The sequence below is a fragment of the Myripristis murdjan genome, chromosome 17 (assembly GCF_902150065.1).
Source record: "Myripristis murdjan chromosome 17, fMyrMur1.1, whole genome shotgun sequence".
Taxonomy (NCBI): domain Eukaryota; kingdom Metazoa; phylum Chordata; class Actinopteri; order Holocentriformes; family Holocentridae; genus Myripristis; species Myripristis murdjan.
The window spans coordinates 6,021,877-6,037,622 of NC_043996.1; the positions used below are offsets into that span (position 1 = coordinate 6,021,877).

General features: G+C 44.0%; 1 protein-coding gene across 1 annotated transcript in view; it reads left to right on the forward strand.

The window, feature by feature from the left end:
* The window catches only part of LOC115375623 (receptor-type tyrosine-protein phosphatase mu), a 153,688-nt gene that overhangs the window by 44,536 nt on the left and 93,406 nt on the right, over positions 1 to 15,746 (forward strand). Inside the window, exons 3-7 of the mRNA XM_030075087.1 lie at positions 943 to 1,217; positions 4,501 to 4,579; positions 6,206 to 6,321; positions 7,722 to 7,896; positions 14,502 to 14,795. Coding sequence (XP_029930947.1) covers positions 943 to 1,217; positions 4,501 to 4,579; positions 6,206 to 6,321; positions 7,722 to 7,896; positions 14,502 to 14,795 — 939 coding nt within the window. The remainder of the gene's footprint in view (positions 1 to 942; positions 1,218 to 4,500; positions 4,580 to 6,205; positions 6,322 to 7,721; positions 7,897 to 14,501; positions 14,796 to 15,746) is intronic.

Sequence of the window (15,746 nt, forward strand, 5' to 3'; positions counted from 1 at the left end):
GTGGTGGATATAATGTGTTATAAGCTCATCATTCATAATGTTTTATACCTTCATGGCAAAGTGACAACAGTGTTTTATGGAAGAATCTGAAGTCCTGGGTGGTATACCATGTTATAACTACCAGTTATAAAAATAATATGAACTGCTGTAACACATCATAAGAAATAATAAATGCTCAAATTCTGAAATGGAATAATACCTTATAAACATCAATAATGTGTTAGAGGATGACTTTGTGAGCTTAAAGTAAAGTGTCAGCACTTCTGGAATAATGTCTAATAAACATCAATAATGTGCTATAGGATGACTTTGTGAGCTCTAAGTAAAGTGACAGCACTGTGTAAGGTTATTAGCAATTATATGATACTATAATACTATAATACAATTAATTAATTTATTTTTATAACTGGTAGTTCTAACATGGTATACCACCCAGGACTTCAGATTCTTCCATAAAACACTGTTGTCACTTTGCCATGAAGGTATAAAACATTATGAATGATGAGCTTATAACACATTATATCCACCACTTATAATCATTTATAAACCTTGTTATAAGTTGTCATACACGATTATGAACATTATATGAACGCATTATAAATGCATTATAATGCCTTATGAATGCGCTCATAATGCATTATACAATAGACCTTCATAGAAAGTGTTACCGGAAGTTTTTTCATAAATAGAGCTGGACAATATGGACAAATTCAAATATGATGATATTTTACTTTCATAAGGTGGTCATGATCAAGCAGGTGGAGGCAAATAATAGAAGAAGAGCTCCAGCAGCTATGGTTATTAGTTTACCTCGCAGACTTTGGATTGTCATGGTGCCATAAAGCCTCCAAGCAGATTAACACAAACAAAGTATTTTTTTTGACCCAGTTCTGATAAACAGTCATTTAAACTCGTGATATCATCATGTGCTCAATGTTGCAGGCTCAGCTTTTATGATGGTGAACACATCAGGACGCTTTGCAGGGCAGAAGGCTCTGCTGCTGACGCCCCAGCTGAAGGAAAATGACACCCACTGTGTCATCTTCCACTACTATGTGGGAGGCCGAGACAACAGCCACCCGGGCCAGCTTAACGTCTACATCAAAGAAAACAATAGTCCTTTGGGGATGCCGGTGTGGAACGCGTCTGGTCCCGCCACACGCAGCTGGGGACAAGTTGAGCTGGCCATCAGCACCTACTGGCCCAACTTCTACCAGGTGAGGAGATTTACTGTGAACCCAGCCCCTCCTTGGCATAACATCGCAATACAAATGGAGGTTGCTCATTGTTTAGGGTCCAGCCTCTTTAGTTCATCAGCTGATGCCATTATTGCCAGTACACTGGGAGGAGCAAGACGAATTTATTATTTGAAAAAGTCCAAACAGCTGCACAATGGCCCATTCAAAACTCCTAGGGTTATTGATTTCTGGGGCTACCTCGGTATCCATGGTAATCTGTTCTCTCTGCCTCTCGTCTGAGCCAGTTCTCTTTTTCAATCCAAAAACTCATTTTCACTTACCAATGCACATGACTGCTGGCCGGGGCAGGGTGATTTCACACTTGCCTGGCTATTAGTCTTAGCTGGGCTTGTTGCAAGAGCCCACCAAATGTTAATTGATGCAGAGAGACCCCTTAACCTCCCAATGGGAGATGGTCCCCCGGTGAATTATTTCATTACGGCGAGGCGGGCCTGGTCCACAGTGGAGTTGAGGGGAGTCCTGCCTGCTCATCACAGCCACCCCGATAACTTAGTTAACAAGGAACACTGCTGAGCCTCTCGCCGCTGAATGCAACACAGCGGCCAGCCATCCGCCTCCGTAATGAGGGCCACAAGGACAAAAGAAAGAGAAAGGAGGGGAAGGCAACAGTCGAAGGGGACAGAGTGTGCTGCAGCTACCTGCAAAAACCACTGCTCTCCGTTGACATGTTGTTGACCCTCGTTTGACATAATGATGCACAGCAAGTCTGGTCAAATGTGTGCTGGATGGCTCAAGACGGTTGCAGTCTGCCAGCACTGCTGCTAATGCCAGCTTCTTTCTAGGGCGAGCTTGTGATGATCTAGCATTGAACTCAAATCCACATAAAGAGTAGAGACAGACTGTGGAGACAGCAACGTGTTACTTGCCAAGTAGTACCAAGCTCAGCATTGTTTGCTTTTAAATGTGAAACGGGGAGACGAAGAAATCTGTAAATACTCCAGCCCGCACCAGACAAAACTGCCTAGATCTTCGAAATCAGAATTTTGGCATGCTGCTGGTGAACGTTTCATGTTTTCGCTTTTTTATCTCCAACTTGAGGCACATTTAATAAACTTTCAAGAGCTTATTTCCCACCAGCCCATGTTAATTTCTCACCGTGTAATGCATCAGGGCTGAGCAAACAGATGCATCACGTTCCATAGCACATCTTTACGCCTTCGGACGGTCCCTCATCTATTCTTGTGACATTCCAAGATGTGCAGCAGTTATGAAGCCTTTTTTTTTTTTTTTTTTTTTTTTTCCTGAGTGCACAGTTCTTTGTGTTTGTTCCCAAAATGAATTATTATACCTCTCAGTGTGTTTAGGGAAATCCCCAGCATCTGTTGCCTTTCAAACCCCCAGCGGAAGGTCTTATAATTGTTCCAGGCCCAAAATGACAACATGGGGAAACTTGAGGATTCTAATGATCTTTGCACCACTCTCTCAGTCAAGAAAAGAAAGAGCAATCCTTGAAATTGTCACTAATTAGCAACATGGCACTAATTATAGGTATCTTTAATTGCATGGTAACCTAAGCAATTGTCAAAGGGAAGCCACCTGATACTTGGAAATTATTTTTTAATTACTGGTTAGGCTTTTTTAGTCGTCATGAGCCTTTGAGTCATTGATAATTACTCTACTGTCAGGTCATTTTTAAAAACTTTTAATTGAGATTGCTGTGCTTTGTTGGAAGCCGCTAAACACCATGTGAGACGTTACAGGTTTTACTAAGTAGCGTGGAATCTATAACCCTTCTACATAAAATCCATTATTTATCTGATACGCAACAGCACACTAGCAAGACAGAAAAAACCCAACGGTCTTCATCCATCTTGATTTCAATACAGTAGAGCCTATGGCAGAACAAATCAAGCATGCTGTAACAATCCTGCTCTAATGTAATGCTTAACCAAGTCCCTTAGAGATAGCCTGTCAGGTGATGTAGACATTGAATGCTGGGTTCGCTGTCTGTCACTCTGACAAATGAGGACAGTGAACTTTCCTGTGACATCAACTGCTTTTGTCCCCTGTGAATTTTTTCACTCTGCAGGTCAGGCCCAATTATGCACTGTGCTATCATTGATGTTGGAATCAATTATATCATAGCTATTAGCCAGGCTGACTGATGTCTGTTGCACAAACAAAAGATTTCAATTAGAGAGTGGGGGCCAGTTCATTTGTCTGGTGGCGATATATGGAGTGGTTGGCCTTTTAATTTCCTTTAAATTAGCCTGTAATGAGGCCATAATTGGCACCCAAGACATTCACTTTCATATTTCATGAGACAAAAAAAGAAAATTTATAATTAGAGAGCCTTATCTGAAGGCATCCTGCTTCCCAGATGACAATGGTAACTATCTCCGCCTCCACATTCCTAGGGTACAAAAGGAATTCCAGAGATGTGTGTGTGCGTGTGTGTGCATGTGTGCGCGTGCGAGCATGTGTGTGTAGCCTAGCTACAGTTTGCAGAGCAGGACATAAGTTTCTGAGTGATGCCATGAATGGAACATAGCCATTAATATATACCATCCAGTGGAAGATACGGGCTATATTTAGGGGATAATGGCATGCGAAACATGTGTAGTGTGTGTATGTGGTGTAATCGGTCTTTGCACCACGCCCGTGGTTTTGGAAGGACTGGCATTCCGTTTCCCTTTTTATCACACTGCAGACCAGCGAGTACATAACTCTGACATTCTGCTGGGACACGCCCTCTGTGTCAGGGCTTAGGACCATTTGTTTTGCTAGAGAGCCCGGCCCTTAAAATAGGGTCATGTCGGCGCACACTGCACAGTTGTACTTGAATTTTCAGTTTTCTGCCGTCAAAGATAGCGGCAAACATGCCAACCAAGTAACTCTAGACATACGGCAACTGTGAAATGTTGAATATGCAACAACAGTCCCTTTTCATGTAAATGATACCCTCTTTAAAAAGGCATTAAGCTGTGCTGATGCATTAATCATTGCAGGGATGTTGGTACCTGACCCCCTCTGTTCCACATGGTGCTAAGTCCTTGTGCTAATAGTCATAAGGCTCAAACCTGATTTAACACTTGCATGTCACAACACCTATCAGCTGTGACATATTGTGGAAATAATGTCGGTGGCCTGCAGCGTTGCGACCAGATGCAGCCGAGCTAGCAGCAGATAGCATTAGCAAACGCTGGATTTCATTGCACACAAGGGCAGCCTCACATGAGTGCCATCTGAAGACGTGCGTCCATTTATCATTGCTGTTATGAGTCTTCTCTCCCCTCCTCAGATTGTGTTTGAAGTGGTAACCTCAGGGCAGCGCGGCTTGCTGGCCATCAAAGATGTCGTGGTCCAGGGCCACCAGTGCAGTAAGTCTTTTTTTTCTTTCACCATAAAAGAATACAGTATCATCAAACACTCGTTGTCCTTTTCCTGACACCCTTCCAAATACCAATACCGTTGTTCTTTCCAAGGTGACGAGCCGGTTAGTCAAACAACGGGCCTTCACAGAGTATGGTACAGTCAATCCAAAGTGTAAACCTTCCCCCTGCTCATACCTCCCTTAAGATTTATAACAGCAGCGTTGACACACTCATGTCTGCTCAGGATATAGTGCTGGAGTGACTATGTTAAATCTGTCCTTTGAGAAAAGCGAAAAAAAAAAAAAAAAAAAAAAACAGCGAATGGGGGGGGAAAGAAATGGCACAAAAAACAAATAGCACCATAGAGTGTGCCGCTGCCCGCCTTTGGATTCCACTATTTTTCTCCTCCCTTAAGGATATTCACTAAAGCATCTCATCTTTCAGATGTTTGGAGTTTCTGCTACTCTCGCTGAATATAAGCACCAGCACTTCAGAGAGCTTCACAGAGCTAATGAACATGTAATCACTAGTGTATTTATAATTCTTCTGCGTTGGCTTTTGGAATGTGCTGCTGCTGTGGGAGTGCAAGGAGAAGGGCTCTTCAGGACTCTGTGTGTATAGAGTCATGTTAGTCCATACGGCCCCTTATATCTATGGCAGGTTTCACACTCTGCAATCCAAATCTCAATCAATATCATAAGCCTTCTCATTAGGTGATTGATATTTACTCCCGCATTAATACCAAAAATAGCAAGCTCTGGTTTTTAGACACTAATGACATAGTAACCATTTGAAAGCAGCTGAATTCCTACAAATGTTATGTCAATGAGATGGATTCGCATGGCAAAAGACGCTGCATATAAATGTATTTGAGTAAATCAATGCAGACTAGCGACGTGATCAATGTTTAAATGTGTAAAAGTGCAAGCGGATCGATAGCCCACTGAGCGGTGATTGGGTTTCTTTGAGTGATAAGGAGGCCGATCAGAGCAACTCCTCAGTGGAAGACAGCCAATTCATTTTCTGTTTATACGACCTTGTGGAATATCTAGCTCAAAGGTGTGATTATGACACTGGGTGGTCTGCCTCGCCTCCCATCATTAAAAAGTACATTAGCGATGAGAAAAATAGATTTGTCTCTTTTGGCATCGAATGGATTGACAGGACAAAGTTATAAAAGAGGTGTAGTTCAAAGGCATGGTTATGAAATATTAAGTAGAAGTGAAAGTCTTGATGATGAAAGTGGTACAATTAGCTATTGCCAAGTCTTTGGAGATTTGGTTATGTTTCAAATCAAGGTCGCTCCATTGAGTTGCCCTATTTTTCCCATGCAGAATAGGGGTACTAATCAAAAATGCTCTACATAAGTTACTTCCTGTGGACTATCCCAACCAGTGAATGTGCTGATAATGAGCACACTTAGAAAAGAGCATAATGCTTTTTGTAGAATCCCCGTAGTCCATGTAAAGAAACGGCAGAAAATGGGTTTTTGGTTAGGTGTAAGTTCAGCCTCTTCATTTCTCAAAGAAGGGAACAGAAGATTGAGTCCTGTTCATAAAAGCCGCTTTCTAGTGTCATCTCAAGTAAACTTTCCATGCCAGTGTCTGATAACTATTTGCCTTCATTTCTTAGTGAATACGCCTCACTTCCTGACTATAAAGGGAGTGGAAGTCAACGCGGGACAGACGGCGTCTTTTCACTGCACCGTCAATGGACGCAAGAGGGACAACTTCCATCTCTGGCTTCAGGTGACAGTCTGGACCTTTCTCTAGTTTTACTGCCGTCAGCGGGAGACATTTTCGTTTTCCTTGCCCCATTCCACAGATAAGGTCAGAGGGGGGGAACTGAATGTACTGAATTGAAGGGTGGCCTCCCTAATCAGTACCCTTCTCAAAACAAGGTTGTTGGAACATCTCACCTTCTGATCCGGAGTGAGATGGGCTCCCGTTGTGCTGCCAAATCTAAGACATCACTCAAATCTAAGACTTTGTTGAATTGGAAATAGGAAAATTATAGGTGCACTGTGCAGAATTGCAGAGGGTCAATTGAAGTGAGCACCCTTTAGACTCAAGTGACAAAAGCATGGAATGAGTATTTAATTTGATGACTGAGCTGTCCATTGCCCAACTGACTGGCAGAAATATGCTTTCTGCATGTTTTTGATCAGTCGAATCTAAAGGGTCCTCACTTCAGTCAACCCCTGGCAATTGTGCATAATGCACCTGTAACATTTGCAATTCATTGTAGAAACGATTCTAATCAATCGTGCGCTGAATACGTTTGATCAACCTCTTGACTTCAGGGGATAACCGCCCCCTCCATTAATTGCTGAACGATCTGAAAATCCTTTTGCCAAAGCGAAACACTTAGAGCTTTTGTGATTCACGGTGAAAATCATTTTACAAATTCATGTGAGCACACTGACACGGTGCTTCCTCGCGCCGCGGTGTTGAGGTCTCACCTGCTCGCCAGATTTTTCCGGAGGCCTCTGCATCTGGGAGGCAGGGCATTCCAGTTGTTTCAGATCACCGCAGTACGGTCTTAACCTATATAGATGTTGGCTCCGCGGATGCTGTGTACTATATCCGGCACGACTAAGCTTCACAGCAGTCTTGGATTGACCTTGTTCCGAGCAGCGAAGGTAGTGCATCTGGCAGACATAACCCTGCCGGCTCTGCTGCTAAGCACACTGTCACACGTGTGATCAGTGGGAGCATGACGCCGGGTAAAGGTCCTTTGCCAGGTACTCCATCATTTTAACAAACACGTCCTCATTAGCACAGGAGCTGGAAAACAAACATTAAGTGAAGTCCCCCGATGACAGTAATGAAGAAATATTTCTAATGAACAAATGTCCCCCATCTGCCTGCTGTGAGGGGTGACAGCTGGGGAGAGCCCACTGTGTGTGTGCGCGCGCGTGTGTTTGTGTGTGTGTGATAAATGTATTCCTACCATCAGCCACCGATGGGAATGATAGGACACAAACAGACAAACACACACAGACACGGATACACCGACACACACACACACGAACAGAGGCAACAAGCAAACACCCACAGTTTCGGAAAACACACAAGGTCAAGCCACTTTGCTAATTAAACCTCTTCCATTTTGGAGGCTCACTCGTGTGTTTGTGTTCCAAAAACAGGGCATCGGCGGACGGGAGGCCCCGATGAAAGCCACTAAACCTTGGAACAACCGGCGCTTCATAGGCACTTTCGACGTGGAGAACACGACCAAGGGCGACTCGGGCCGCTACCGCTGCATCGTCCACTCAGACAAAGGGGTTGGAGTGTCCAATTATGGAGAGCTGACCATAAAACGTGAGTATCGCTCCCCCAGCCGCGAAAAACACGAGCGCGGCCCGCCGGAAAGAGCCCAACGCGGGGCGGCAGGAACGTTCTCGTCCCCGTGACCTCCGCGCATACAACAAAGTCAACGGGAGATAAACAGGAAATGCCGTATTTTTCTCCGGATGAAAATGTCCTCAAAGGGCAGTTCTAAAAATACATGGTGGTTTGTGTTGATTTGTTACCCAGAGGACTTTAATGCTTCTCCTGTAAAGGCTGCCCTTGACCAGGCGCAATTCCACCTAAAAGAGCACAAAGGCAAGAGGCACTCGGGTTTACAGTAACCTCACTGATATTTCACTTCTGCAGTCATTTGATATGAATTTATGGAGTCGCCTGAAACTAAATCCTGCAAGGCCTCACTTTCCTATAGCCCCGCAGCCCGGTAATGGCCTTCTATATTTCTTCACCTCAATTTTCTCCCTGCGCTCTCAATTGAATTTACTGCCCTGTTTTTTTTTTTTTTTTTTTTTTGTCTCCCAGCTTTATGTGATTGATAGGTTTAATCCTGGCTGTCCAGATCGAGGTCTGTCAATCATGTGAGAATGGCCGGGCCCAGACACTGCGGAGTGGAGAGAGAGATAAAGTCTCTCTGCCCGAGTGTATCAGTGGGTTTCAGCGGTGTACTCAAAGAAAATTTACTGACACTCCGGAGGCACTCAGAGCCGCACTCGTGCATAAATTCAGCAACACAAACACTCGCGCACTCCTGTTCGTACACACACATAATCGTTAGCCAGCAGTATTTTTGCTGATTGCTGCTTTCGATGCGCCACTAGATGTGTTTCACTCGAGACAACCGGCAAAGTGTAAAAGCGCCGGCGTCATAAATATTTCACATTACGGTAATATTCTCGATTTTTAGGCGTTTGTCAGGGCTTTACTCTCCGTATCCTCTTTTTGAATTCCGCCGAGATTTCACACCTCGGCGGCTTCGGCATAAGCCCACCTGTCAGGGAAAGAAAAGAGGCGTTTTCACGGTCATAAGTGTCGCGCGTAAAAAAGACGGTATCTCCTCTTATTGTGCCAGACATAAAACAAGTGCTTAACCCTCCTAGTAATGTCTCCGAGTCATAAATCCCTCTTAAATGTGTATCCACCACGTCCGTGACTCGTTTTTGGAGGAGTGACCACGGAGTAATTCCGTGGATTACAGGCGCGCTACAGTCACACGGCTCTCTCTCTCCCCCTCACCCCTCATTACCATACACTGCCTTCGCTTCAACATGAGGAGAGTGAATGCTTGATTATCCCAGATAATCACTTCTGCCTTTTCATGCCAGTGTTCACTCAGATTTATGTGCCTACGTGGAAGTGCGCCGCGTGTACTTCCAGAACGCCATACGGATCGGCCCGCTGCGGCCCTTTTCCCGTGCTCCCCTCGTGATGGGCTCTCCTGTAGTGCAGCCAGTGGTTCTGAAAGGGGGGATAATTACTCCCTGTCCAAGTGCTGGCTGTTTCTCGGCCTGGCGAGAATCACCTGGAGCCGCTCGGCGGGTGCTGAGCTCCAGCACAGGCATTCCGGGGCCGCGCTGCTAACTCAAGGCGGATGTGGCGCGGCCGTGTCAGCGCTAATGAGAATAGCCAGTGGAAATCGAAGGCGGCCCGGTCGAGCTCGTCATTTTCCCGCGGCGACCCTTTCTCATATCAGGAGCCGATCAATTCTTTACTCACAGCAGCCCAATTAGGAGAGCGGACGACGTAATGAGGAGCTCTTGCATCTTAACGAGAGCGGCTCAGCGCTCGTGTCACGGCGGAATGAAAGAGGAGTTTGCTAACAGTCCGCCGCACAGCCGGCAAACAGCAGAGTGGCATTTCTTATGATTGCTCTCTGAGTGGTGGATGGCAGCGGGTGGCGCGAGAGAAGTGTGTGTGTGTGTTTGTGCGCACACACATGTGGATGACTTCTCGTCAGCAGTCATGATTGCATCTGTCCATCACAGTTGCATAAATGTGTGCAGAATGTGTTTGGGTAGCTTACAAGTCAAGGCAAACTTCCCTCAGTCACTCCCATTCATGTTAAAAAAAACAATGTGGAAAACTTAAAGTTGTTACACATAAATAATTCCATCTTGACCGGCATGTACATTTTCTAAAATGCCTGTTGTAATCACTTAAACAACCATCGCAGTAATTTTACATGTTTAGTGTCATTTTTTTTCAAAGCAAGCAGTCAAATTTTAGCACTCCGGTATCATTTTTCTTACATTTTATTCAGCCATTGGTTTCCACTCACCGCAGTTTGATATGAAAATTAACTTTCAGAGATTTCAAACTTTCTTTACACCGGGATTCTGCCAGAAAATAGTCCCCGGGGAAATGTTTGCTTTACACGGCTAATTATCAGTTCTGTGGTTGATGAATGGCGATGGCTTTGTTAGCAGCAAAAGCAGAACATCATAAAGTGGGTGTTTCAAGCACAAATTCAAATTAATCAAGGGATTGTGATTATATGCTGCGGAGTCCTTAGTACCCCCGCGTGATTTGCCGAATGGTTTGTTGCGATGTAAAATATGGGTAAATACAGAGCTATTTTTCCACGTTTTGAACATGATTGGGAATGAATTTGGTAAGTTCGTCTTCACATCTAAGCAAGTGGAGCATATTCCATGCAAACATATGCAACCGATATTTGTGTCACACAGATACAGTCACAGATGTTAATGTGGAGTGAAAATGTTTTCATGTGTTTTGTGTGTGGTTGTGTGTATGTCGGTTGCTATATGTTTGTCTTTGGGGTTTGGCATTGCGTGCATGTGCATACCATTGTGTTGGCCATTATGTGTGTGTGTGTGTGTGTGTGTGTGTGTGTATCCTGGCAGGCAGGCAGGTGCTGTGGTAGAGTAGGACACAGCTGTCGCCAGGCCGTCTGGCTGTCTGGTCAACATCATGACAACAGCTGCTCGCTGACCCTCGCTTATGGCCGCCACCCTCATGTGCGCACTGTCACCCATCTCCAGCCAAAGCGAGGTTCATCCGTAGGCCCTTCCAGCACCCCACCGCCGCAAAGCTGTCTCGCAAGGCTTAAACAGTGGGAAATGAGTTGTTAATATCCTGAAGTGTTCCAGCACTTGGGCGTATTTCACACCGGTAATCTGTTATTTTCAGTGCGTCTGCTATGGTTGTTGAGCAGAGGATTACTGCACCTACAGGAGTTATTTCATCAGCGTAAGCCGCTGTTGCTTTTGTCGAGCAGTAACTTTTCAAAGTTAAATGAAACGCTTATTGCCGTAATACATCATGGTGCTTAGTCTTAGTCCCATTGTTACGCAAATGGACCCGAGTGCTATCAGCGGAAAAAGGTTTGAATGCCAGAAATGATCCATGCGCCGCAGTGCATGAAAAAGCATGTACTCATGCACATGTTCCCCCTGTTCTCCACAGAAAATGAGGATTGATCAGATGCCTGTGGAGCTCTCGCTTGTTACCTTGGTCATTCTTTCCACTGTCTAAAAAGTGACTCAGACACCATGCCAATCAATAGACCTCCTTATAATCCGAGTGGCCGTTCTTGGCCTTATGTTGTCAAAGCTCCTCACTTGAACCAGTTATGCCGTCTGACTCACCAGCTTGAATGCCTGTCGCGCAATGAAAGCCATTTGGTCCTGTGTATCATAATAAGTGTCATTTCAGTGTGATGGCCAGTGTGCTGATAAAATCCTGTTTCAACCCACATTACACTTTCTTCCTTTGCGGAAGGACTGGCTAACCGGTGCTGTGAAACTTTTTGGATGTCTCTCAGGAGGAACTTTAACAGATCAATAGCAAACATCATTACCACAATAGCTTTTTTGTCTTTTAATACACAGACATATTATGAGCGGTGCTATTAGAGGGCAGTCTGTGCTGTCTTGTGTTGTTTCAATGAAACTGAGCATATTGCTACGTAACTTAGTTAAATCCCTTTTTAAGACATAACCATTGTTGAGTATGGTGAGTGGACAATAATGCGGCTACCCAATAATGCGGCTACCCACCTCATTCTCCCGTCTGGCTCCCACTTGCTGACTGGTCGACTGCGTGCAAGCCTAAGAAAAGACTGGCTGGATTAGCTGGTTCGTTTTAGGTGACGTTTGACTGGGGCACTGGAAGCTCGGATTAGAGGGAGTTTAGGGGTCTGCGGCGGAGGTCATCATAGGGTAACCATCTGCTTAGCTAGCCACCTATTCTCTGTAGGACACCTCGGCCTGCTCCTAATTCGCCTGGAGACCTCTTTCTCCCCATGACAACTCCATGAGAAGCAGCCAGGCGACTAATGACATTATTCTGTTACATGCGTGTGCTCATTAGAGATACTCACCGCGGCCTCTGGGACATGTAACTATTGTAGTACGTGACAAGGGTAGATTCCTAAGCAATGCCTTGGCTGCGGGTCATACCTCTCTGTTGACGATAGCTGGGTTTTGGCTGCAGTGGGATTCATTGTTACTCTACCACGGAATAGAGCAGAGCATCTAAAAAAATGTTTAAAATTGCAGGTGCAATGGAGACTGTGGAGAGCCCTTTTCACCCGGTCACGAAAAACAATTCAGGAAGAAACAGTGTGTACATCCAGTTCTCATGCATAAAGCAAGCAAAATCTTATACAGCGTGATGTAACATGCATGTAACAAACAGAATAGTATAGCTGCCCAATGTTGAGACGCCATGCTTTTATTTGGTACTAAATGATTCACAAATCTGGGATTTTTTTTCCCTTTACCACAGGTACATGTGCTACAGTGTGTGTGCCCCACATAGACCATCATGCATGACAAGGCACTTCATTCATATGCTTAAAAGGATAGTATTTTTAGCTAAATTGAAATTTTACAGATGCTCACATATTTAGGGAACATGTTTTGTTATCATTATATATGGATAGAATCTGGTAAATTTAGGGCAAATGCAGCATTTCATTTCCTTCTTGAAATACAGGGTATAAATTATTGATTTTGTTTGTTTTTTATAAGACTTTCAGGAAAGGTTGTATATTGGTGATCAAATCATGCTCATTCTCATAGATTTAAGGCCCCCCAAAAACACCCTCCCCAAAATGTTTCTGCATGGTCCCTGCTTCAAAAATAATAGAATCCTGAAAATATTTCACAGATGGAATAAGGTGTCTGTGACATTTCAGGAAGCCTAATTAAACCAGTAGGAGCATGAGGTTTAATCAAGAATAGACAAATATTAGTGACAGTAGAGACAAAAGGTCACCTCCAAGGGTGTCCGTGAACTCCACATTCATTTTGAATGAGATAAACTTATATTGAGATGAAGCTGCACTGAAGATTATTTCTCCACTGAATCCGAGCATAAACAACTTGACGACTCATAAGGGTTAAGAAACATATTCTCTTCCAAAATGGTATGTATGGATTTTGGAAAAAAAATAAATTCTTCACCCAAAGTTCATCTTTCAATATCTTCACAATAGAGTCTGTGAAAGTATCACCTGCAATTACCAAGCAAGGACATCAGCTACCTACTATCCTTGAAGAGTAGCACAGTTCTATGACAGATGATGTATTTTGACACTGTGTTCTAGCATCAAAAGAATTGCATTGATTGTCCTCACAGGGTCACTATAATTAAATGTGAACATTTTAAACTTTGAAAGGCCGTAATTGTTACACTCTCCACTCTCGATGAAACTTGGAGGAATGATGCGCCTTGTTAGCGATTGATCTCAGGACTTTCTGCATGATTTGTGGCGTCATATTTAATGTTGCCTTATTTTTATGTTTCTTCAGCTGCTCTTGATATTGATTCAGGGATTGTTGATGGTTAGCATTTTGGAGAACAGCGCACGTTGAATTACTTTTTTTTCTGCAAAGGGAGACCAAAAGTCATACATCAGTGCAGCAACAGGTCCAGGGTAGAGCCTTCAGACTTTGATTTCCTGTAGAAATAAGAGGTTAATATAGTTCGTGAATCATATGCTGAGCAGCCAGTTTTTCATTACACTTGATAGCGTTGCAAAATTCCATGAACAGCCATGAGTATGAAGATTAAAGCAGTTATCGACTCAAACAGGACAAATTGTCAATTACCAGCTGCTGTACTGTAGCTGTCATCTGATTAAAATCAATATGTTGTTCAAGGGACCAGCACATTTGCCAAGGCACAGGTGACTTCATCCACACCTCTGTTCAACACTGCACTCGGCTTTAAAAATGTGGCCGATTACATCACTCCGACAGTTTCTTTTTTGATGATGAGATATTCCCATTCAAAAAAAGCTGGAACTATTGATTGTTGATTCTTCTGAAATACCTTGATTATTGGAAAAACATGAAGACATTGTTCATGTGCTTGAAGGCGACTCTGCCTTTGGCGATTGTTTACAAGAGAAAATTGATCTTGGGCACTTTATTTGCTCAATACTCGCATTTATTCACAGGAAGTTTATGCAGGAACCTCAGTGTTTGATAAACAAATCAAAGATATGCCATTGTTCTTTGGCCGCTATTGTATTGTGAACACTTTACAAAGGCATTTCACCATAATAGTATACTGATGGGGTCCATTTGAAAAATAAAAGGCTGTTCTTCTGTCTTCAAACTGTTCACATGGTTTTTGGTTTGTTTCCCCAGAGCCCCCAGTGCCTATTGCCCCACCCCAGCTGACTGCAGTGGGTGCCACCTACCTGTGGATCCAGCTTAATGCCAACTCCATCAACGGCGATGGCCCCATCATTGACAGGGAGGTTGAGTACCGCACCGTGTCGGGCACCATGTACGACCTGCAGCCCGTGGACAAGACCACCCACAAGATCGGCCACCTGGACCCAGACACCGAATACGAGATCAGTGTTCTGCTCACCAGGCCTCTGGAGGGAGGCACCGGAGCCCCTGGACCCCCTCTCAGGGCCAGGACCAGATGTGCCGGTGAGTCTAAAGATTATTATTTACATCGTGCTCATGGGATTTGTTTTGTTCAGGCAGAAGCTACCGAACCACCCTGGATAGGTCGCCAAACGCTCAAAGGGCTCACACTGGTGGACAATCTCACTCATAGCTTTGACATGTAGAGTCCAGTCCAGTTGAGATGCAAGTCTTTGGGAAGCAGAGGCAAAAACACAGAGAAAACATACAAACTCCAGAGTCATTGTATAATTTTGTTGGTCCCACTGTGGGAAGTTTCTCAGTCTCAGAAACTTCAACTCAGCAGGTTTTACCATACGCAGAACAAAGCAGAGTCTGAATATTGCTGACGCAGAGCAGGATACCAAATGGAGACATACGGTGCATCGCTTGGAGTGCCAGTACCAAGAGAGAATGAGTCTGGTTGTCTGGTAAAGCTCCATTATGTTCTTTCCAAAGCCTTGTTGTGCCAGGAACAAATAACTACCAGAGCACAATTGCCCGGCATTATTCATTGTCATTTTACTTGGGCCCTTCTTTTGCTACTGTAGACAATTCCCTTGGTGTTTTTCGATAAATAAATCTTCATTAAGGTTTCGGGCATTTGGACGTCCAAAGTGTCTTTTGCAGAGTAATATATTCTACACGACACACCTTGGACAATTAAAGGTGTCCATACTTTTTAAACCTTATAGGCGGAAGAAAAAAGCATCCACCTGCAAACTGCATATAGTATCCCAAGTTTAGGCAAACTCCCATAACACCCTTTGTTAATGTTGAACAGCTGCATGTGACAACGATAAATGATATGATTTATAGTGAGTTCCAGAGCTAGTCGGAGCTGAAATCTGCACTGCCACATGGTTAACTCTATAACTACTTGTTTATTCAGCTTAATTCTTATTTTAAAGGCCCAGCGAGCGTCTAATTCATCAGCAACACAGATTGATATCAGGCTTGAAGCACGGCGGCACC